The 22,091-nt window shown below is 39.6% G+C and overlaps 2 protein-coding genes and 1 pseudogene across 5 annotated transcripts in view; 2 read left to right on the top strand and 1 right to left on the bottom strand.

The window, feature by feature from the left end:
• The first annotated feature begins 4,203 nt into the window (after window positions 1–4,203).
• LOC147577492 (U6 spliceosomal RNA) lies at window positions 4,204–4,295 on the top strand (annotated as a pseudogene).
• Window positions 4,296–5,293: 998 nt separating this feature from the next.
• The window catches only part of LNP1 (leukemia NUP98 fusion partner 1), an 80,955-nt gene continuing 64,157 nt past the window's right edge, over window positions 5,294–22,091 (bottom strand). For all 4 annotated transcript variants that reach the window (XM_086675623.1, XM_086675624.1, XM_025914092.2 and 1 more), the window contains 3 exons: window positions 21,031–21,231; window positions 10,242–10,472; window positions 5,294–5,797 (listed from right to left, as the gene is read on the bottom strand). In XM_086675623.1, coding sequence (XP_086531749.1) covers window positions 5,648–5,797; window positions 10,242–10,472; window positions 21,031–21,192 — 543 coding nt within the window. In that variant the 5' untranslated portion in view covers window positions 21,193–21,231 and the 3' untranslated portion in view covers window positions 5,294–5,647. The remainder of the gene's footprint in view (window positions 5,798–10,241; window positions 10,473–21,030; window positions 21,232–22,091) is intronic.
• Window positions 9,315–22,091, top strand: part of TOMM70 (translocase of outer mitochondrial membrane 70) — a 69,438-nt gene continuing 56,661 nt past the window's right edge. Inside the window, exon 1 of the mRNA XM_086675621.1 lies at window positions 9,315–9,415. Within this exon, the coding sequence (XP_086531747.1) occupies window positions 9,404–9,415 (12 nt within the window). The 5' untranslated portion in view covers window positions 9,315–9,403. The remainder of the gene's footprint in view (window positions 9,416–22,091) is intronic.

Consider the following 22,091-nt stretch of genomic DNA (forward strand, 5'->3'; position numbering starts at 1 on the left):
AACCACTGTGAAAGTGGTCCACTTTCTTACACCATACACATAAATAAATTCTAAATGGATGAAAGACCTAAATGTGAGACAGGAAACCATCAAAATCCTAGAGAATAACATAGGCAGCAACCTCTTTGACCTCGGCTGCAGTACCTTCTTATTTGACATGTCTCCAGAGGCAAGAGAAACTAAAGCAAAAATGAACTATTAGGACTCCACCAAGATAAAAAGCTTATGTGCAGTGAAGGAAACAACCAACAAAACTAAAAGGCAACCAACAGAATGGGAGAAGATATTTGCAAATGACACATCTGATAAAGGGTTAGTATCCAAAATCTAAAAAGAACTTATCAAACTCAAAACCCCCAAAACAAATAAACCAGTTAGTAAATGGACAGAAGACATGAATAGACATTGGAGAAGACATCCAGGTGGCCAACAGACACAAGAAAAGAGGCTCATCATCACTCATCATCAGGGAAATACAAATCAAAATCATAATGAGGTATCACCTTCCACATGTCAGAACGTCTCAAATTAACAACACAGGAAACGACAGGTATTGGCAAGGATGTGGAGAAAGGGGAATCCTCTTACACTGTTGGTGAGAATGCAAACTGCTACAGCCACTCTGGAGAACAGTATGGAGATTCCTCAAAAAGTTAAAAATGGAGCTACCCTACAATCCAGCAATTGCACTAGGTATTTACCAAAGGATATAAAAATACAGATTCAAAGGGAGACATGCACCCCAATGTTTATACCACCATTACCAACAATAGCCAAATTATGGAAAGAACCCACATGTCCATCAACTGATGAATGGGTAAAGAAGATGTGAGATACACACACACACACACACACACACACACACACACACACACTGGAATATTACTCAACCATAAACAAGAATGAAATCTTGCCATTTGCAACAACGTGGATGGAGCTAGAGTGTATTATGCTAAGCAAAGTAAGTCAGTCAGAGAAAGACAAATACCATATGATTTCACTTATATGTGGAATTTAAGAAACAAAAGAGATGAACATGGGTGGAGGGAAGGAGTGAGGGAAACCATAAAATAGACTCCTAACTATAGACAACAAACAGGTTTGATGGAAGGAAGTGAGTGGGGGTCAGGTTAAATGGGTTATGGATATTAAGGAGGGCACTTGTGATGAGCCCTGGGTGTTGTATGTAAGTGATAAATCACTAAATTGTACTCCTGAAACTAATATTACATTATATGTTAACTAACTGGAATTTAAATAAAAACTTGAAATTAAAAAAAACACAATGAGGTATCACTTTACACCTGTCAGAATGGCTAAAATCAAACACAAGAAACAACTGTTAGTAAGGATGTGGAAAAAAAGGAACCCTCATGCCCTGTTGGTGAGAATACAAACTGGTGCAGCCATGTAGAAAACACAGAAAACAGTATGGATGTTCCTCAAAAAATTAGAAAAAGAACTATCATATGATCCAGTAATCTCACTACTGGGTATTTACCAAAGAATACGAAAACACTAATTTGAAAGGATATATGTACCCCATGTTCATTTCAGCATTACTTACAATAGCCAAAGTATGGAAGCAGCCCAAATGTCCATCGATAATGAATGGATGAAGAAGATGTAGTATATATATCCAATGGAATATTATTCAGCCATAAACAAACAAATAAACAAACAAACAAACAAAATCTTGCCATTTGCAATAACATGGATGGAGCTAGAGAGTATAATGCTAAGCAAAATAGGCCAGTCAGAGAACGTCAAATACCATATGATTTCACTTATATGCAGAATTTTTTAAATTTATTTTAAGAGAGAGAGAGCACAAGCACAGGTGAGGAAGTGGCAGAGAGAGAGGGAGAGAATCTCAAGCAGGTTCCGCACTGCCAGCACAGAGCCTGACCCAGGACTCGATCTCATGAACCTTGAGATCGTGACCTGAGCTAGAATCAAGAGTGAGATTCTTAACTGACTGAGCCACCCAGGCACTCTCATAGGTGGAATTTAAGAAACAAAACAAACAAACAAAGGAAAAAAAGAAACAAACCAAAAAACATACTCTTAACTAAAGAGAACAAACTAACGGTTACCAGAGGGAAGGTGGGTGGGGGGATGGGTAACATACTAGAGAGAAGATTAAGAGTACATTTATCATGATGAGCACTGAGTAATGTACAGAATTATTGAATCACTATATTGTATACCTGAAAGTAATTTAACACCGAATATTAATGATACTGGAATTAAGATAAAATTTTTTAAAAGAAAACTAAAAAAAATACAAACCATAGATTGCTATTTTACTTTTCTCTCAGTTTTCCTCCCCTTTTTTTTCTTTTTCTTTTTCCTTCTTTTTACTATCCGTGACAAAGTTAGTGTGTATCTTACATAAGGAACCAACTATAGTATTGATTATAACTAGTAGTTTTGGAGATATTCTTTACAGAATGGAGACTCTGGCTGCCCTTGGGCATTTGAAGAGCCAAGACAGAAACAAAGAACAAATAGGGGAAATGGGCACAGGACCTGAAGAGACATTTTCCAAAGAAGACATACAGACATACATACAGACAGACAGACAACAGACATATGAAAATATATTTAACATCACAAATCATCAGGGAAATAGAAATCAAAATCACAATCAGATATCACCTCATACCAGTCAAAATAGCCATGATCAAAAGGACAAGAAATAACAAGTACTGGTGAGGATGTGGAAAAAAGAGAACCATTGTGCACTGTTGGTGGGAATGTAAAATATACAGCCACTACAGAAAATCATATACAGTTACCTCAAAAAATTAAAAATAGAACTACCACATGATCCAGAAATGCTGGCATTTATCTGAAGAAAAAAAAAACACAAATCCCAAAAGAAATACACTCCTGTGTTCACTGAAGCATTATTTACAATAGCCAAGATATAGAACAAACTAAGTGTCCATCAGTGGCTAAATGGATACAGAAGATGTAGTATATATATACAATGGAATGTTATTAAGCCATTAAAAGAAAAAATGAAATCTTTCCATTTCCAACAATATGAACAGACCCTGAGGACATTATGCTAAGTGAATAATAAGTGACACAGAGAAAGACACTGTATGATTTCACTTATATGTGAAATCTAAAAAACAAAACAAAGGAACAAGTAAAACAAAACTCATAGATACAGGGAACAGACTGGTCGTTGCCTGAGAGGAGGGGGATAAGGAAGTGGGATCAAGAGGTACAAACTCCTTGGGGCGTCTGGGTGGCCCAGTCAGCTAAGCATCTGACTTCAGCTCAGGTCATGATCTCGAGGTTCGTGAGATCGAGCCCCATGTTGGGCTCTGTGCTGACAGCTCAGAGCCTGGAGCCTACTTCGGATTCTGTCTCCCTCTCTCTCTGCCCCTCCCCCATTCATGCTCTGTCTCTCTCTCTCTCTGTCCAAAATAAATAAACATTAAAAAAAAAAAAAAGGTACAAACTCCCAATAATAAAATAGTCATAGGGATGTAAGTGAAGAATGGTGACTATAGTCAATAATATTGTGTTTCATATTTGAAAGTTGCTAAAGGAGTAGATATTAAAAAGTTCTTGTAGGAAAAAAAAGATTTTGTAACTATGTGTGGTGATGGATGTTAATGAGCATTATTGTGGTGATCATCTCACAATGTATACAAAAATAAAATCATTATGTCATTCACCTACAACTAATATAATATTAAATGTCAATTATACTTCAATATAAAAAAAAAACTAAATAGAGAGAATTCTGATGTCTTCTCCTAAAGAAGAAAAATTGTGATAACCATATGGCCTCAATGTGTTAATTAACCCAATTGTTGTAATCACTTCACAAAGCATACACATGTCAAATCATCATGTTGTACTATTTAAAATACACAATTTTAGGGGCACCTGGGTGGCTCAGTCGGTTGAGTGTCTGACTCTTGGGTTTGGTTCAGGTCATGATCTCAGGGTTCGTGAGTTCAAGCCCCACGTCGGTCTCTGCACTGACAGCGCAGAGCCTGCTTGGGATTCTCTCTCTCTCTCTCTCTCTCTCTCTCTCTCTGTCTCTCTCTGCCCCTCTCCTGATCATGCTCTCTCTTTCTGAAAATAAATAAACTTTAAAAAATTATAAATAAATAAAATATACAATTTTATTTGTCAATCATATGTCAATAAAGCTGAAAATTAAGAAAAAAAAAAGTTCTCACTCCAGCAACACATATACTAAAATTGGAATGGCATGGCCCCTGAACAAGGCTGACATGTAAATTAATGGAGTGTTCAATATCTTTTCAATAAGTCATGGGATATAATGTAAGTATGGTGACTACAGTTAATAATAATGTATTGTATGTTTGCAGGTTGCTAAGAAAGGAGATCTTAAAAGTTCTTATCACAAGAAAAAATATTTTGTAACTTTGTGTGATAATGGATGTTAATTAGACTTATTGTGGTGATAATTTCACAAAAGGTTAAAAATATCAAATCATATTGTAGACTTGAAACTAATGTTATATGTCAGTTATGTCTCAATATAAAATTAAAAAAATAAATAAGAATATGGTCTCATAAAGTTAAAACCCAGAGCATAAAGCTGACCTCAGTAAATCAATCTCCACCCATGTGATCAAAATCATAAGCTATTGCCAGGTCCTGCTTTTCTCACATCCACTCATTTCCATGCACATCACACACACACACACACACACACACACACACACACACACACACCAAGTCAGGAGCCAGCACTAAAAGGAAATTAAGGTGCAAGGGGCATCTGGGTGGCTCAGTTGGTTAAGCGTCTAACTTCGGCTCAGGTTATGATTTTGTGGTCTGGGAGTTCAAGTCCCACGTCAGGTTCTGTGCTGACAGCTCGGAACCTGGAGCCTGCTTTGGATTCTGTGTCTCCCTCTCTCTCTCTGCTCCTCCCTTGCTTGCTCTCTCTCTCTCTCTCTCTCTCTCTCTCTCTCTCTCAAAAATAAACATTAAAAAAATTTAAATAAAAAGGAAATTAAGGTCCTGCCTCAGGTTAGGAGCATAAGTCAGAATGAACTGGGCTCTGGCCCTAACCCTGCCACCTCATCAGTGAGTTCCTGAACTTGTCTAAACTTCAGTTTCCTCAGCCAGCAAGTGAAAAGAATAGTTCCAATCCCAGTGTAGTGAGGATTATTTTAGGTGAGCCATTGAAGAACCTGGCACAGTACTTGGCATGTTAATTACCAGTTCTCATTAAATGGTAGCCATTAGACGTACTTACATAATTACTTCTAATAAAGAAGTAAACCTAGAGTCACACCAATGTCTTTTATTTGAAATTATTTGCAAGGTTGATGTGGAAGAAGAAGAGTTTGTGAAGATGGGTGGGTGATTCTTTAAATATCTCTCTTTACATTTTTAAGAATTACTTATTCTATCAAGATACCTTTGATTCTCCTTGTGCCCATAAAAGGACAACAACTCTCAACTAAGAGGCCAGAAGCAGCTGGAGCAGGTGCCCAGTCACCTTGGGGGACTGCCACACCCACTGCCGGCTGCAGTCACTCAGCACCCGCAGACACTCTCTTACAGCTACCTCCACCTGGCCTGGCATTCGGGGACCCGAAAAACACAGTGGCATCTGTAGTCATGATGTGGAGACAAAATACTATTTGGGCTCTTTTTCAAACAAGGAGGGCGTGGATTCTTCTCTGTGTTCTTCCTTCCTAGATTTCCTTCCCTCCTCCATTTTCTTTCGAGATTTTATCTCCATCCTCAGACATTCTCTTTCATTTCTCTCCTTTCTGCTCTCAGGTCCCTGAAAGAGAAAGGTCAGAAAAGGGTAGGAATGTACTAACAGCTAACAACATGCAACATTTCTCCTGTCAGAGATGAAGAAAGCCCTGCTCATGTAGTAGACTTGCGCATCTTAGTTTCTCATAATAAGTTAGCATAAGCCTAAGTGTGTTGCTAAAGGTTTTAGTCATAAATAAAGGGAATGAGCCTTGGGTGTCAGCAGAGAGACTGTGGAGGAAACTCAGCCTGTACACAACCCTGCGTCTGCCTCTGACATGTAGAAAAATGTGTTCTCACAGTACGATGTGATTAATAGTCTCCTGGTGCTTTTCTGAAGAGGAATATGGCAAGTGAATCATACATGGACTGATTCTAACTTCCCAGGGTCCACTTCTTTTAAATTACATTAATAGTAGGGTTTGCATTAGTTTTAATGTGTGAAGAATGGAGTGTTGAGGAATGACATCCAACCACACTGTCATTCCCCAACAGGTTGCCCACGGGGCCACATTCACTGATTCATTGAACACACACTACTGCTCTAAGATCAGGAGATACAGCACTAACTAAAGAAAGCCTACTTCTTCAATATTACACCTAGGTGGACAGTGACAGGCAATCAATAAGCCTAAAAGGCAACAAACGATATAACAGATAGTGATAAGTACAACGATGATGAGCAAACAGGGTGATATGATAGGGAAGTGTGGAGGGGGGAGGGGAATGTTTCTTCAGTTTCCATGGTCAAGGAGCATCTTTCAAAGGAATTACTGACTAAAGAATGGCACTGATAAATGTGCTGATGGTGTCTACTTACACTTCTATTTTTAAGAAAAAAACCAAATAACATCATTACTGTCCCCCCGCCTCCCTATGAACTGGAAACGCGGGGGAACGCCTGAGTGTCTGTCAGTGTGATGAGAGGCAGTCAGATGAGCAAGATCGTGACTCAGTCCTGCAGGCTGAGTTATGAGGGTGTCCGGTTCCTGCAGTGGTGTCAGCTACTCTTCAGTGCTGAGTTGTTTTCACACCTACATTGCTTCACTTCTAACTATAGTGGTCCAAGGGTCAAAGTCACAAAGCCAAACAAACGGTGAAGCTGAGATGCAGCTTAAGAGAAACCTAAAAATTGTACCAGGTCTGTAAATGTGCCTCCAGATTGTGTTCATCAGACCCGGTAGCTGTATTAGATCCATCAGGCTGATCAAAGTTCATACTAAGCAGTCATGAATGTCTCTAATACTTAAAAGAGCAGTACAAAAAAGGAGGAAATACAGTGATGATTACTTTCAGTCTGGCTTTTCCCTTATTGAGAATAAAGATTATCTGAGCAACACTCATTAATAATGAACTGAAATCAGGGTGCCTGGGTGGCTCAGTCGGTTGAGCGTCCTAATTCGGCTCAGGTCATGATCTCACAGATCGTGGGTTCAAGCCCTGCATCAGGCTCTGTGCTGACCGCTTGCTCAGAGCCTGGAGCCTGCTTCAGATTCTGTGTCTCCTTCTCTCCCTGCCCCTCCTCCACTCATGCTTTGTCTCACTCTGTTTCTCAAAAATAAATAAATGTAAAAAAAAAATGAACTGAAATCTGTTTTCTTATTTCATTTAAAAACAAAATGTAAAAATTTTTGAAATAAGCCAGTTGAGTTTTTCAATATCAAAATGAAAGAATTTAATTTTGTTGGTCATGATCAGGTTACAAAATTAGCTTGTGGCTCTTTTTGATGCCGAAGGATAAAAAATTTTAATTTACATGTTACTATACATTTGGCTCCCAACCAAAATACATATCATTTTTAGATTTGCTAAGAAACCACACTTTTTAGTGTAGTTAGCTTTAGAAAAGTATGTCAATTGTTAAGTAGGAACAAGTTTTAAAGTAAACGTATGTTCTAAATTTTTAATTTTACATTAGGATAAACTTTAAAGTATATACTCTTTAAAAATTGATATAAAAGAGGGGCATCTGGGTAGCTTAGTTGGTTAAGCGTCTGACACTTGGTTTCGGCTCAGATCATGATTCCACAGTTCATGAGTCCAAGCCCTGCATCAGACTCTGCACTGAAAGTGTACAGCCTGCTTGGGATTCTCTCTCTCTCTCTCTCTCTCTCTGTCCCTCCCCTGCTCACACACTCTCTCTCTCTCTTAAAATAAAGAAACTTTTAAAAATTTATATAAAATAAAATATTCAATAAAATTATTTATCCTATATACATTTATGTATATAAAATGAAAAAATAACTGATTTTGTGAATCCCTAGGAGGTTTCTAGCTATTATACATAGCCGTGAAAAGAGTTCTTGAGTCAAAAAATTGAAAATGCTCTCTTGATTGCCTCAACACTCAAAAGGAAGAGCTTGGGAAATGAAATATTAGCAAATATTTTAGGGATAATATGATGAGTATCTTTTTAAATAGGAGAACTGATTTCATGCTTGCACACTGTTAGGACTTATAATATTAGCAAATGATATCATATAAGCAGTTATATAAGATGTGGATCATGAGGACATCAGATCAACAAAGAACTGTTAAGATTAAGGTTTTTTTTTTTCAAAATATACCGTGACTTACTCTGGAAAAAAAAAATTAAGGCTGATATGTCTCCTGAATTAATATAATGAATTACTTTAACATGTAATTTTAAAACAAGAATTCTTTCATTTCTGTTTTATTCCTGCCGAAAGCTCATAATCTAAATCTAACCATGAGGAAATATCAGATAAACCGAAATTAAGCATCATTCTAAAAAGGTGTCTAAAAAAGAGGCCTGTATTCTTCACATGTCAGGGTCATGAAAGACAAGGAAAGACTGAGGAACTGTTCCAGAATAAAATCAATTGGGGGGATGTGAAAATTGGTTGCAATACATGATCTGGAATTTCACTATAGAGAATATTAATGGGGCAACTGACGAAATATGAACAAGGTCAATAAATTAGATATAAAAGTATTGTGTTGGTGTTAATTTCCTGAGTTTAACTATTATACTGTGTCTTTCGAAGAGAATGTTCTGTCCTTGTTTGGGATTTAGGAAGGGGAGAAAGATACAAGTAAATATAACATAATAACATTTGGAGGGAATCTGAATGAAGAGTATATTTTTTATACTATTCTTGCAACACTGTTCTAAGTCTGAAACTGTAGTGTTTTGAAAAATGATATAAAGAGGGGCGCCTGGGTGGCTCAGTCGGTTAACTGTCCAACTTCGACTCAGGTCATGATCTCACAGTTTGTGAGTTCGGGCCCCACATCGGGCTTTGTGCTTTCAGCTCAGAGCCTGGAACCTGCTTCTGATTCTGTGTCTCCCCATCTCTCTGTCCCTCCCACGCTCATGCTCTGTCTGTCTCTATCTCTCAATAATAAATAAACATTAAAAAAAATTTAAAAATGATATAAAGAAAAGACAAAACAGGAACTCTTAATAATATTTAGGTATGGTAAGTGACAGTTGCTCACTATTCTTCCTTCCTTACTCCTCTTATGATCAGGTGGAGAGAGCAGCCTACTGAAGGACAATCACACCCAGGGTCATTCTCTGATAGAAGTGAGGTGCCAGCTGCAAGGCAAAGATGAATGGTGACAGTCCCAACAGCCATCACTGCTAACCAGAAGGCATTGTGTTCACATGGACAATGAGGTAGGAAGCACCCGTAAGTCTTCCTCTGTACATTCATAGGACATAGCTCAAAAACCGGGTGGCAATATGCCTAGTTGCTTATTTTTCTGCCTGGTGCATGGCAGAGACATATTATTATTCCTGTTTTGCAAAATAAAACAAACAAACAAAAAACAGAAAAAAGAAGTTATTTTTCTCAAGGCCACTCAGCAAACATGTTGCATAGTTCAAAAACTATCCCCAAATTAATAGGTCTCTAGTTTATTACTTTATATATCAAGTTTGGCATTTGGAGTTTCTAGTCTTCGCCCATTTCATGCCTGTCTCTCCTTTGTGTTTTACGTAGACTCCCACAAGGCCCTCTGAATGCCTAGACAGCTCCTACTCCTGGACACTCACTAGACGGGGTTCAGAGATCTCCTTCTGTGTGCTTTTTAGAAGTGCAGGGGAACACACTGCCGTCACACACTATCTGCTACAGAATTAAATACGAAAGGAACAGTTGGGGTAGTTTTTCCCTTCTTCAAATAGTGAAAGAAGAACAAGTCATGATTATTTATAAGAGTGACAAAAATAGTCTCAAAGAACCAGAGGACCTCAGTAACAAAAACATTCCACCTATAGTCCTCCAGGAATTCTTCTTACACTTATTGGAATCCCCAATAAAAATAATTTAAAAGATGAATATGCATCTGGGCTATCTAAAACTGAGTGTCATTTTTCATAGACCTCATCACTAAGTTGTAAATGAAGAAGTAAGAGTTGTTCTCCTCAAACTTGGGGAGGATGAACCCCTTTGGGTTTCCTTTTCTAAAGTGGTTAAATATTCAATAACTCTGTTACATACCAAAGAGACAGAGCGTCTGGTTCTAAAGCACAGTTGTTGTTCAAAGGACTCTGAGAATGCTTGAATTTTGGAATGGGATCTTCCTTTTGATTCCAGTGGCTCCTTGAATGACTCATCTGCTAAACATTTTCTATAATCCCGCATGTGGGTATGGCATCGAAATCCCTGGTCCTCATGAGAATGCCTTCTGGGATGGCTATCAGATGATGTGATTCTGGGGAGCACAGGAAACTGGAAATACAGAATAAAAATTTTTATAATATAAAGAGACTGTACAATATTAGCACAGGGACAGATTATCCATAAATTACCAACTAAACAAATCTCATGTTGAACTGAAATTTTATCTTTTTGATTAGCAGGACATTCCTTCTACAATGAAGGAGAGTCAATTGATTAAAACATTAAGTAGAACATCCCAAGACTAACTTTGTTCGTCCTCCACCATTAGGGCTATATAATGAAGCATTCCAAGCCCTAAATTGATATGTAAAAATAAATTCCAAAATTAAAAAAAAAAACTTTAAAGAAGCTATAAATGTTTAAGAAATAATGCAAAGGTGAATAGTTATATGATTGCTATATTTAGAAAGAATTTCTAAGCAAAAGCAATGGAAAAAGCCAAAAGGAAAAAACTAATTTAACTGCATAAAAATAAAGCTAATGTGCAGCACAAGCAACATAACAAAATTCATGGTAGATTTAAAAACTTTAAAAATATTTGCTACATTTTAGTAATGTTTAATAATAATATCCTGAAAAGAACTATCTCACATACATATAAACATACAAGTCATATAATATAATAGTATCAATGTTAAAGTCATAATCAGAAAACAATCAAAGGACAGACAGTTCAGGGAAGCCAATCTTGAAAGAACTATTCTCTTAGGTCGCCTGGGTGGTTCAGTCAGCTAAGGGTCTGACTTTAGCTCAGGTCATGATCTTGAGGTTTGTGAATTTGAGCCCCTCATTGGGCTCTCTGCTGTCAGCACAGGGCCCATTTTGGATCCTCTGTCTCCCTCTCTCTTTGCTCCTCCCCCACTCGCTCACTCTCTCTTAAAAATAAATAAATATTAAAAAAAAAAAAAAAGAGGGGCGCCTGGGTGGCTCAGTTGTCCAGCTTCGGCTCAAGTCATGATCTCACAGTTTGTGGGTTTGGGCCCCGCGTCAGGCTCTGTGCTGACAGCTCGGAGCCTGAAGCCTGCTTCAGATTCTGTGTCTCCCTCTCTCTCTGCCCCTCCCTGGCTCTCATTCTCTCTCTCTTTCTCTCTCTCTCTCTCAAAAATAAATAAACATTAAAAAATTAAAAAAAAAAAAAAGAACTGTTCTCTCAATTTTTCTTACTTCCCAACCGACTCCAATTTAGCTTTTGCACCCAAGGCTGATTTTGGTCAGGATATTGGTCTCAATGTTGCCAAACTCTGTGCACTTTTGCTCTTTAATCATTTTGTAGCATTCAATCCAGTAGCACACATGGCTCCCCTGGAAACAATCTTTCCTTGTCTTCTACCACTGCAGCTCAAGGGTGATCTTTCTGCATTGTGTTTTAGACATTGCTACTCCCTTGTTCCTCTAGCAGCTTACAACTATTGGAGTTCCTCTGGGTTCTAAACTAGTCTTTCTTCCCTTCCTTTCCTTTCTCACTCTACACTGTCCCCCTAAATATCTCATCCTCAGGCTTCAGTTTCTAGCTATATTATGATTTCCTAATGTGTATTGTTAGAGCAGACATCTCCTTGGAGTTTCTGCACCCTCAAGTTTCCTCATGGTATCCCACTGGCACCCAATCTGACTTGTGCAAATCTGAACTCATGACCTCTCCTCCCCAAACCTGCTCCTCCTGTGTCCCCTAACTTAGAAGATGGCACCACCATGCACTCAGTTACTCAGACCAGTAACTCAGGAGCCACTCTTCACATTCAATTGCCACGTCAGCAGATTCCACCTCTCAAATGTCTCTAAAAACTATCCATGCTTTTCTAGCACCACTGTTACTATTGTAATTCAAGGCACCCAGATCATCTTTCAGCCAGGTTACAGAAGCAGCCTCTTCATAGTGGATGTCCCATATCCACGCACTCATTTATTTTGTTGTTCCTGCAGCAGAAAGAGTGGGGAGGACAACCACCAAGTCACAACTGATCACTTTTCGTTTTGCACCTCATCTTGTACCACCTGCCCTTTCGCTGACAGTCTCACTGGTTAGTCACTTCCTCCAACTCCCATCTCCTACCCGGCACAGGCACCTTCACAGGTGGTCCTCTGTGCTCATGACCACTCACCACCCCACCACATTACCTCAGGTAATGGCTAATCATACTCAGTCATTCTGCATTTCCACAGAAACCCTTCCCTACTGACCTGGTTGGTTCCGGTCCCAGTTAGATGCCTTCCTGGGATCTTGTACTTCTCCTGTATGATACTCATCACAACTATACTCAATATTTGGGGTAATTTTGTTACACGTCTCTCTTCTCCATTAGACCATATGCTCCATCACATCAAGAGCCATGTTTCATCCTCTGCTAGAATCCCACTATGTAGCACTTTGCCTTATTCACAGCATGAGTTCATTAAATATATATTAGATGAGGGGCACCTGGCTGGCTCAGTTCGAAGAGCATGAGACTCTCGATCTTGGGGTTGTGAGTCTGAGCCCCACATTGGGTGTAGAGATTACTTTTTTAAAAATCTTAAACATTTTAAAAATAAAACCTTAAAATATATATATGTATATGCATATACATATATGCACACATATATATTCTTTCATTCTCTCTCTATATATATATGAATAAATATACAGAGAATGAATGAAAAATAAATACCAAAATACCAACTGGTAAAAATTGTTTATGCTTATTAGTAGTCAAAGATTATGGAAAATGAAATAATACACAACCTTACCTTTCAGTTTTAAAACAAAAATGTTACTAATGGTACCAATACCAGCAAGAGTGCAGGGATCTAGGCTGGTAGGACCACAAATGTGGATAGCCTTCCCAGAAAGCTGTTGGCAATATGTGCCAGGGGGCTTACAATATCCCCCTCCTTGGATCCATCCATTGCACATTGTTGTTTGCTGTATTGTGTCCCCCTGCCCCAAATTCATATGTTGAAGCCTTATATGAGTAGCTCAGAATATGACTACATTTGGAGATAGGGCCTTTAAAGATTAAGTCAAGGTAAGACCATTATGGTGGGTCTCATTCCAGTCTGACAAGTGCCATTATAAGAAAACGAAATTTGGACACACACGGAGCGATGCCAGAGATAGGCTCACACAGAGGAAGGACCGTGAAGACACAGCAAGTAAGTGGCCATCTGCAAGCTGAGAAGAGAGGCTTTGGAAGAAACCAAACCTGCTCACACCTTTATCTCAGACTACTAACCTCCGGAACTGTGAGAAAATAAATTCCTGCTGCTTCAGTCACCCAGTCTGTGGTATTTTGTTATGGCGGCCCGAAAAAACTAATACACATGTCTAGAAACTTTCTCTCAAAAAATAATCAAAAATGTGGTTCAAGATTTGTAAAGCTACTAAAAAGACATGAGGTAAATTTGTATATATTATTCCATTTATTATAGGTAATACAGAGTACTTGGTGCTTTGGATAAACTGGGGAGCTAAACAGGCAGAGTGTCCTGCAGAGAGATGATGTCTGCATAGGAGAAGGACACTAAACACAAAGGGCATATGTCTACAGCCTTGGCCAAATGCTGTAAAGGAAAAGTTCAAGGTGCCTTGAGAGGATATAATAGGGTAAAATAATGTATGTTTGTGTGGGTGCTGGAGTGGCTAAGAGGATCGGGGAGACTTTTGTGAAGGTGTGATGATTAAGATACAATCTGAAGGATGAGCAGGGTTAATTAGGGAACAGGGAACACTTTTCTGCCTGAGGATGAGCCCCATATGTGCCACAGAAGAGCTTGCCGGCTGGAAGGAAAAGAAGCTCGCTGAGCGGGAGTGCCTGGGAGGAGGGAGGTGGGAGGAGGGCTTGAAGCAGGATAACATTGTAAGATGGACAACCTTAAAACATACCTGAATGTTTTGAAAGGTTTTCTTTGTGCCATGGAACTTTTTTTTTTTTTTTTTTTTTTTTTTTTTTTTTTTTTTTTTAGTATTTTCTAAGTTTTCTGCAGTGATCATGTATTATATTATCGAGAAAAAAAATGGTACTTTAAAAACTTGAGACTGAGACACAGAAGAACACATACTAAATGACTCCACTTGGGGCGCCTGGGTGGCTCAGTAGGTTAAGCGTCCAATCTCGGTTTCGGCTCAGGTCATGATCTCACAATTTGGTGAGTTCGAGCCCCACATCAGGCTCTGTGCTGACAGGGCAGAGCCTGCTTCGGATTCTGTCTCTCCCTCTTTCTCTGCCCCTCCCCCACTCACGCTGTCTCTGTCTCTCTCAAAAGAAATCAATAAACTTAAAAAAAAAAAAAAAAGATTTAAAGGACCTAAATGACTCCACTTGCATGAGGTCTCTAAATTCCTCAAACCCATAGAAGCGAGGAATAGAGTGGTGGTCGCCAGGACTTGAGAGAAGGGGGAAACAGGCGGTGGCGAATCAATGGGTGTAAAGTTCCAGTTATGCAAAGATGAATGAGTTCTAAACATCTACTGTACAGCCTTGGACCTCTAGTTAACAATACTGTATTGCACACTTAAAAATCTGCTAAGATGGTAGATCTAGTATTAAGTGTTCTTGCCACAATAAAATTTTAAAAATAAAAATTTTAGGGGCGCCTGGGTGGCTCAGTTGGTTGAATGTCCAACTTCGGCTCAGGTCATGATCCTGTGGTCTGTGAGTTCAAGCCCCGCATGGGGCTCTATGCTGACAGCTCGGAGCCTGGAGCCTGCTTCGGATTCTGTCTCCCTCTCTCTCTGCCCCGCCCCCCGCCCACCACTAACGCTCTGTCTCCCTCTGCCTCAGAAATAAATAAACATTAAAAAAAAATTAAAAATAAATAAATATAATTTTTAAATTTGAGGTTGGATATGAAATGAGAATGTTTGCACAAAGGGCCTAAAAGAATGGCAAGAGTTATATACTTAATATTATATACTTAATATTTCCTATCAGATAGGTTTTTCCAGTTGTTTGTTTTTGTGTGTGACTTTGTGGGAAACAGGCTTAAAAGAGGTCTCTAATCGATTACAGGGAGAAGTTCCCATTTTTATTTTTATTTTTTTTTTAATTTTTTTTTTCAACGTTTATTTATTTTTGGGACAGAGAGAGACAGAGCATGAACGGGGGAGGGGCAGAGAGAGAGGGAGACACAGAATCGGAAACAGGCTCCAGGCTCCGAGCCATCAGCCCAGAGACCGACGCGGGGCTCGAACTCACTGACCGCGAGATCGTTACCTGGCTGAAGTCAGATGCTTAACCGACTGTGCCACCCAGGCGCCCCGAAGTTCCCATTTTTAAATACGCTTACTTACCATGCAAGCTCTACTTTTGGAATTTTATATGCCCTTCAAGTGTAATTTTCCTGGCAAAGACATGAAACAGTGCCCTAGCTTATTTTTATGTAGCTTATTTTTACCAAGTACATACATATCACCTCCACAGCCATGGACTAGCCTTAGAGGTTTCTCTCCCACACTGTGAGTGTGGGCTCTTGCCCATGGGATGGGATCCTTCATTTTGAGCTCACCAGCTGGGGTCCCAGATGACAGAGTGACAAAGCGTGTACAGACACTGCCTTCAGAGCAGTCACTGTCCAGTTCCCAGTTCTGACCCAAGGCATAGGTTCTCACTTTAATTAATTAATTGATAAGAAATCGGTGGGGCACCTGGCTGGCTCAGTCCGTGGAGCGTGTAACTCTGGATCTCAGGATTGTGAGTTTGAGCCCCACGTTGGGTGAAGAGATTACTTAAAATAAAATCTTTAAAAATTATAATAATAAATAAATAAAAAGACATTGGTTATGTAAAATTTTCCTCTGGAGAGCTTAACTACTTGATATTCTTTGTCTTGGCTTTAATTGCAATCACCCTTCACTTGTACCCCTCCTGCTCTCTGTGTAAATACAAGCCCCTGAGACACTCATTAACACCAAAATGAGAAACAATGAGGAGAAAGTTCCAGGTGCTGGGATAATAAGACCCATGTTAAGTCGTAGTGCACAGTACCAGAGTACCACACTCTCTGGGGACCATGTCCTTGACCTCTGACCTCAGAACAAATCCTGGGAGGGAATCATCCTTCCCTTTTACAGATGAGGAAAATGAATCTTAGGTCAGCTAAATGTCTCGCCTAAGACTTATGCATGCAGGTGGAGAGAAAGAGAAAGGGCAAGCTTTATGGTGTCTCTTCTTATAAGAGTAGTAATCCCATCTCACCTCATGAGCTCATCTACACCTAATTACTTCCAAAGGCCTCATCTCCAAATACCATCACATTCGGGGTTAGGACTTCAGCATATGAATTTTGGAGGGTTAGCAGGGGGAGGGGGCGACATCAGTCCATAAACAGAACATATGCCAAATGCCAGCCACCAGTATAAAATTACCTACTGTCTTCCCATTGTGATATAAGAGAGAAAGAGAAACATTAGAGACAATGAGGGAAAGGCAAAATGAAAGACTCTAGAACTTTTTGCAGTACTTAACTAAAGCATCATCTGGAAAAAAATTCCCAATTTTCAACACTTCCAGCACATAATAATAAGAAGCATAGGTGCTCATTAGGTACCAGGCAATGTCCTAATTACATTATATAAATTACTTATTGAATCTTCCCTACACCCTTATGAGGCATATGCTGTTCCCATCAGTCACCTTTACATATGGTCAGAGAGACGTAGGTAACTCAGTCAGTTACGCTGCTAGTGGCCGACCCTGGGTGGCTGCCTCTGGAGCCCTCCCTTCATCCTTCTCTACTCTGCTGCCCTTCCAGCGACTCCTCTACATCCAGTAGAAAATAGAAAACAAATCCATAGAGCGTAGAGTTGTCACTGTTGCCTGAAACTCTATCACTAGTTTCATCTTTGGGATTAAGGCATTGTCTCCTGTTGAAATTAAATATAAATTTAACCTGAAAAACAAGAAACCACTGTTACTCACGTAACTTTAGGGCATTCCTTCTCCTCAGGTTTATGAAAAATCCTCTGAGGGGGCCATGCCCCGCCCACTCCGTGTAGTGAACAAATGCGGGCAAACCACCCCTATGGTGAGATACTGTAATGGTGACAGTGTGTAGCCATACTCAGGTCAGTCAGGATAAAAATGAAAATTATAAGTGTCTTCTATTGCTTTAAACTGAGACCATGAAGAGAGAATATAAAAATGGTTAAAGGAGATTATTTATTTATTTATTTATTTTGAGGGAGACAGTGTGCGTGGGGGAGGGACAGACAGAGAGAATCCCAAGCAGGCTCTGGGATGTCAGCACAGAGCCCCACACAGGTTTTGAACTCAGAAACTGGGAGATCATGACCTGAGCTGAAACCAAGAGTCGGGTGCTTAACCAGCTGAGCCACCCAGGTGCCCCAAAGGTGATTATTTCCAAAAAGAAAAAAATGGGGACACATAGGTGGCTCAGTCCGTTGAGCATCCAGCCTCTGCTCAGGTCATGATTTCTTGGTTCATGGGTTCAAGCCCTGCCTCGGACTCTGTGCTGACAGCATGGAGCCTGCTTCGGAGTTTCTTTCTTTCTGCCCCTCCCCTGCTTGTGTTCTCTCTCTCTCTCTCTCTCTCAAAAATGAATAAACATGAAAAAAAATTTTTAATCCCTTGGGTGCAGACAGGTAGAGGCTTATTTTTATATCCCCTCAAATGATATCATGTGGGCAAGCATATACTGTGCCTACCTTGGAGCATAGAGGAAGCACTGAGAAAGCATTTAGAATTAGCAAAGCTAGGGGTGTCGGAGTGGCTCAGTTGGTTACGCACCCAACTTGAGCTTGGGTCATGATTTCATAGCTCCTGGGTTCAAGCTCCCCACTGACCAGCTCTGTGCTGACAGCTCAGAGCCTGGGGCCTGATTGGGATTCTGTGTCTCCCTCTCTCTCTCTGCCTCTCCCCCACTCACACTCTGTCTCTTTCTCTCTCTCTCAAAAGTAAATAAACATTAAAAAATAAATTAAAAAATAGAATTAACAAAGCCCTCGGCCAGGGAATTTGGTTCTTCCTTGAAGGCTCCTTTCATTTAGCATAATCTCCCTTTCCATAGGCCCAAACTGTGCCAAAGGATGGTATGAGAACCATGGTAAGGTACAGAAGATGCCTAGAAAGCTGAATAGACTAAAGTCTTTAAAATCCGCTTTCAAAGAGCAGAATAAATAAGGAATACAGAAACTTTTACTTGTGGCGCTGGAGGTACAAGGCACATCAGTCCAGTTAATGAAAGGGACTTCATATCACTTCATTTTTTTCCACCAAGAACATCAGGACAGTAAAGTTAGATTTTTAAATTCACTTTAAATCAGCAATCATAGATCATTAAACTGAGGCTTGTTAAAAAATAGTGTTCTCTAAAAAGGACCACGCTCTACCCCTTGTCTACCTTGTTCTTTCTGACAAATTGTATTTTCCACTAGACTGGAAGTTCCACAAGCTCAGAGATTTTGTTTGTCTTCTTGTGCCCTATAAGCCTATAGAGGCTTGCATAATGTCTGGCACATAATAGGTATTCAATAAATATGTTCAATGAATCAAGGCTCCATCGCTATGGTTTTGCGGGAATCACGAGGCTGAAAGCCATATTAGAAACCACATTCAAATGGGAAAGAAGGAGAAAACTCTTCTCTTCCAACGCATGTAATATTGATGGATACAGGTTACTAATAGGTTGTGAGAGGGAAGAGACTTAGATTGGAGCAGTGGGGAGAGAAGAAAAGAGATAAGGCTAAGAGTAAGCTTTTCTTTTTAAGTTATTCATTGAGCTCAAAGCAAAACACACACACAAAAAATGAAAACCTAATGGTTCTCATATCTCTAAGGTAAGAAAAACCTGAGTACATTTTAGAATTCGAACAGTTAAGTATCCAACTACAGGCTCTCTTCATAAATATGTGGCATAATGTGACCAGAGGTGGAGATTCAGACCCCTGACTATTTCCCAGGACTCTGCTCACCTCACTCTGGGTCCCCTGCTCTGTGTTCTGTGCTTATGCTCTTCCTGTTCTATTGAATAATGTGGTCATTTTTATTCCATGCTTTGCATCCTTAAATAAGCACATACTTTCTGCATGTTAGTCTGATAATTATGGAAGTCACTGTTGACTAAGAGAATCTGAAGAGGTTAATTCAGGCAAATGCTCAAAGCTAGTATGAGCAGGAAAAGATATATGGACATCTTTTAGAAATGTCATACATAACAAATTCCACCCTGATAGTTTAAGGCAAACAGCACTGAAACCTAAAAATGGATTCTCTAAAAAGGGTGGATTATCTCAGTATTAAAAGTCTAATAAATCCTAAAATTTATTCAACAAAACTGTATTTTAAAAGTCATGTATCTTCTTTTGTTTTCCTATTTTCAGTGGCTCCAAAGGGCTGTTGAGATAAATAGCAAATCAGAATTTTTCTCTTTGTTTCTCCCTGGTCCTCACTATCTGGAAACTGGAAACTAATTACACTTCTGGTTCACACATTGTGAATACCTCACTCGAAGTGGAACATAAGAGATTAAAATGAGAGTGTGATATGCAGGTGTTCATTTACAACAGAATCATGGACAGTTAGCACTAGAAGGGTTCCCAGAGATCATCCAGTCCAGCCTCTCTTCTTTTTTAGTTAAGGTACCTGAAGCTCAAAGAGCTGTTGAAACTTGCCCTTAGTCCCTGAGTATGCATTTGGTAATAAACCTATTTTCAAATATTTGTGTCTCAAAGACATTCCTCAAAACTTGCTGGTCAGTGGGAGTAAAAGAGATTTTGCCTTACACACTTTTATATCCCTTATAAGCATTAAGCATCTGAGAACTCTAGGGATAAAAATGAAATAAAATAACATTACCCCAAAACTTACTTGTTTCTGGGGTTGACAGAGGCAGAAGGTTGAGAATGTATTCTCTACAGCTGGAATTCTAAGTGACTCATGAAAAAGAAAAGCTGTATTATTGTTGTGTAACTGGGAAGCAGAGGACACGTGTGTCTGCAGTGGAGTCTTCTAGCACCGCGGTTGAACAAAGAGAACCACTGTCTGCACCTGCTGCGGAGTCCTCACCTGGTCAGGCCCACCCACTCCCCATCAGGGGCTTTCCTGCTTGCATCTTGTTCCCTAGACATTGGGTGTTTGCCTTGCTGAGGGCAGGACAATTGTGGCTCCTTCTACCCTCAGGAAACCAAAGGGGAACCAGAAGAAAAAGGGTATCAAATTTTTTCAAAGGTGGTAATTTATTATGTGGAATCACCAATTCTTCAGAGGTTATCAAATAGTGGAGCTTATTTTCAGTATTTTAAAAAGACTATAGGAAATCACACATTGACCGATGCCGATGCTGCACAAACTATAATATCAAGTGTCTTTCCTTTGGCTTGAATTGTATTAACCCTCAGAAGGATTGTCTCAGGTTTATCAGTAGCTCCAAATCGTAGTTAAAGATATCTTAGACTACTAAAAATGAAGAAATCTTTACCTAATAGATGAACATCAGTTCCCCTGGAGAACAAGATAAAGTAATAAAAGGGATTTTTGTGGATATAAAAAGGTTTAGAAGTACTGCTTTTTAACCAAAGAAAATTTTATACCAAAGGCCTCTTCAAAAATTATCCAATAGAAACCCCCCTCCCCTAGTCCAGCTCTCCCCTGGTTCTCTGATAATAACTCACTGGGCAGGGCAGGGAGGTTTTCCTGTAACTGGCAGCTTGTGATCCATGACGGTCTCGGAGTCCTCTCTCATTCTCTTCTATCCAGCTGTGACCCCAGAAGCTGCTCATCCATTTGGCAAAAGACACATCATCATCATCATCATCATCATCTTTGTGCTCCATGTATAGGTGATTCAAGGTACTGAAGGCCTGTCCCTAGATCTGACAGAGAGCAATATCATCCAACAGGGCTGACTTGATGAAACCCAGGATCTCCCCCAAAAGACAAAATGAAACTGGTATTTTCAAATGCTCTCCGATAATGGGATTCTTAAGGGAGAAAGATTTACTAAACAACCACTTCACCATCAGGCAGCCTCAGGGAATGTCTATTTATAAATTGTGCAGCCCACATTCCCTCCCCTCCCCCTGTCTTTTTAAATTGAGGCTTTTTAATCCTTCCATTGCTGGGGCTTGTGCCTCCAAGCCTAAGGGTGGGAAGCACAGTCCACTGCCTGGTTTTCCCTGTGCTTTGCTGCCGATGGCATGTGATGGCATCTCCAGCTGTCAATGATGATGGAGCATGACCTTATAATATGCCTGTCAGCTCCAGGCTAGTTCTGAAATGGGGCCACTTACAAGGGACAGACTGACTACAGCCTGCTAGATGGCCAGCTTTTGGCATGTTATATTGTCTGCTAGATACACTCCTAGTAAATAAAACTGCTATTGATACAAAATCCTGGGATTAAGGGAGCATTTTTTTTTACTGATGTATCATTTATATCTGCATAAATGTAAATAATATACATGTATGTATATAATGTACAAATATTAAGTGTTCAGTTTGATGAATTTTTTACATGCATATACCCATATATGATCACCACCATGCAGGTGAAGACAAAACATTTCCAGCATCTCAGCTGGCTCCCTTTGTCCTTCCTCCAATCCATCCTCCCTCCAAAAGGTTATGACTTCTGGCTGCTGACTCTATAATTTTGCCTGTTTTTGAACTTTGTTTCAATGGTATTATACAGAATGTATTATTTCATATCATTCAATGTTATATTGGTGAGATT

This window comes from Puma concolor, chromosome C2 (assembly GCF_028749965.1).
Source record: "Puma concolor isolate L17-30 chromosome C2, mPumCon1.1.hap2, whole genome shotgun sequence".
NCBI classification, from domain to species: Eukaryota; Metazoa; Chordata; class Mammalia; order Carnivora; family Felidae; genus Puma; species Puma concolor.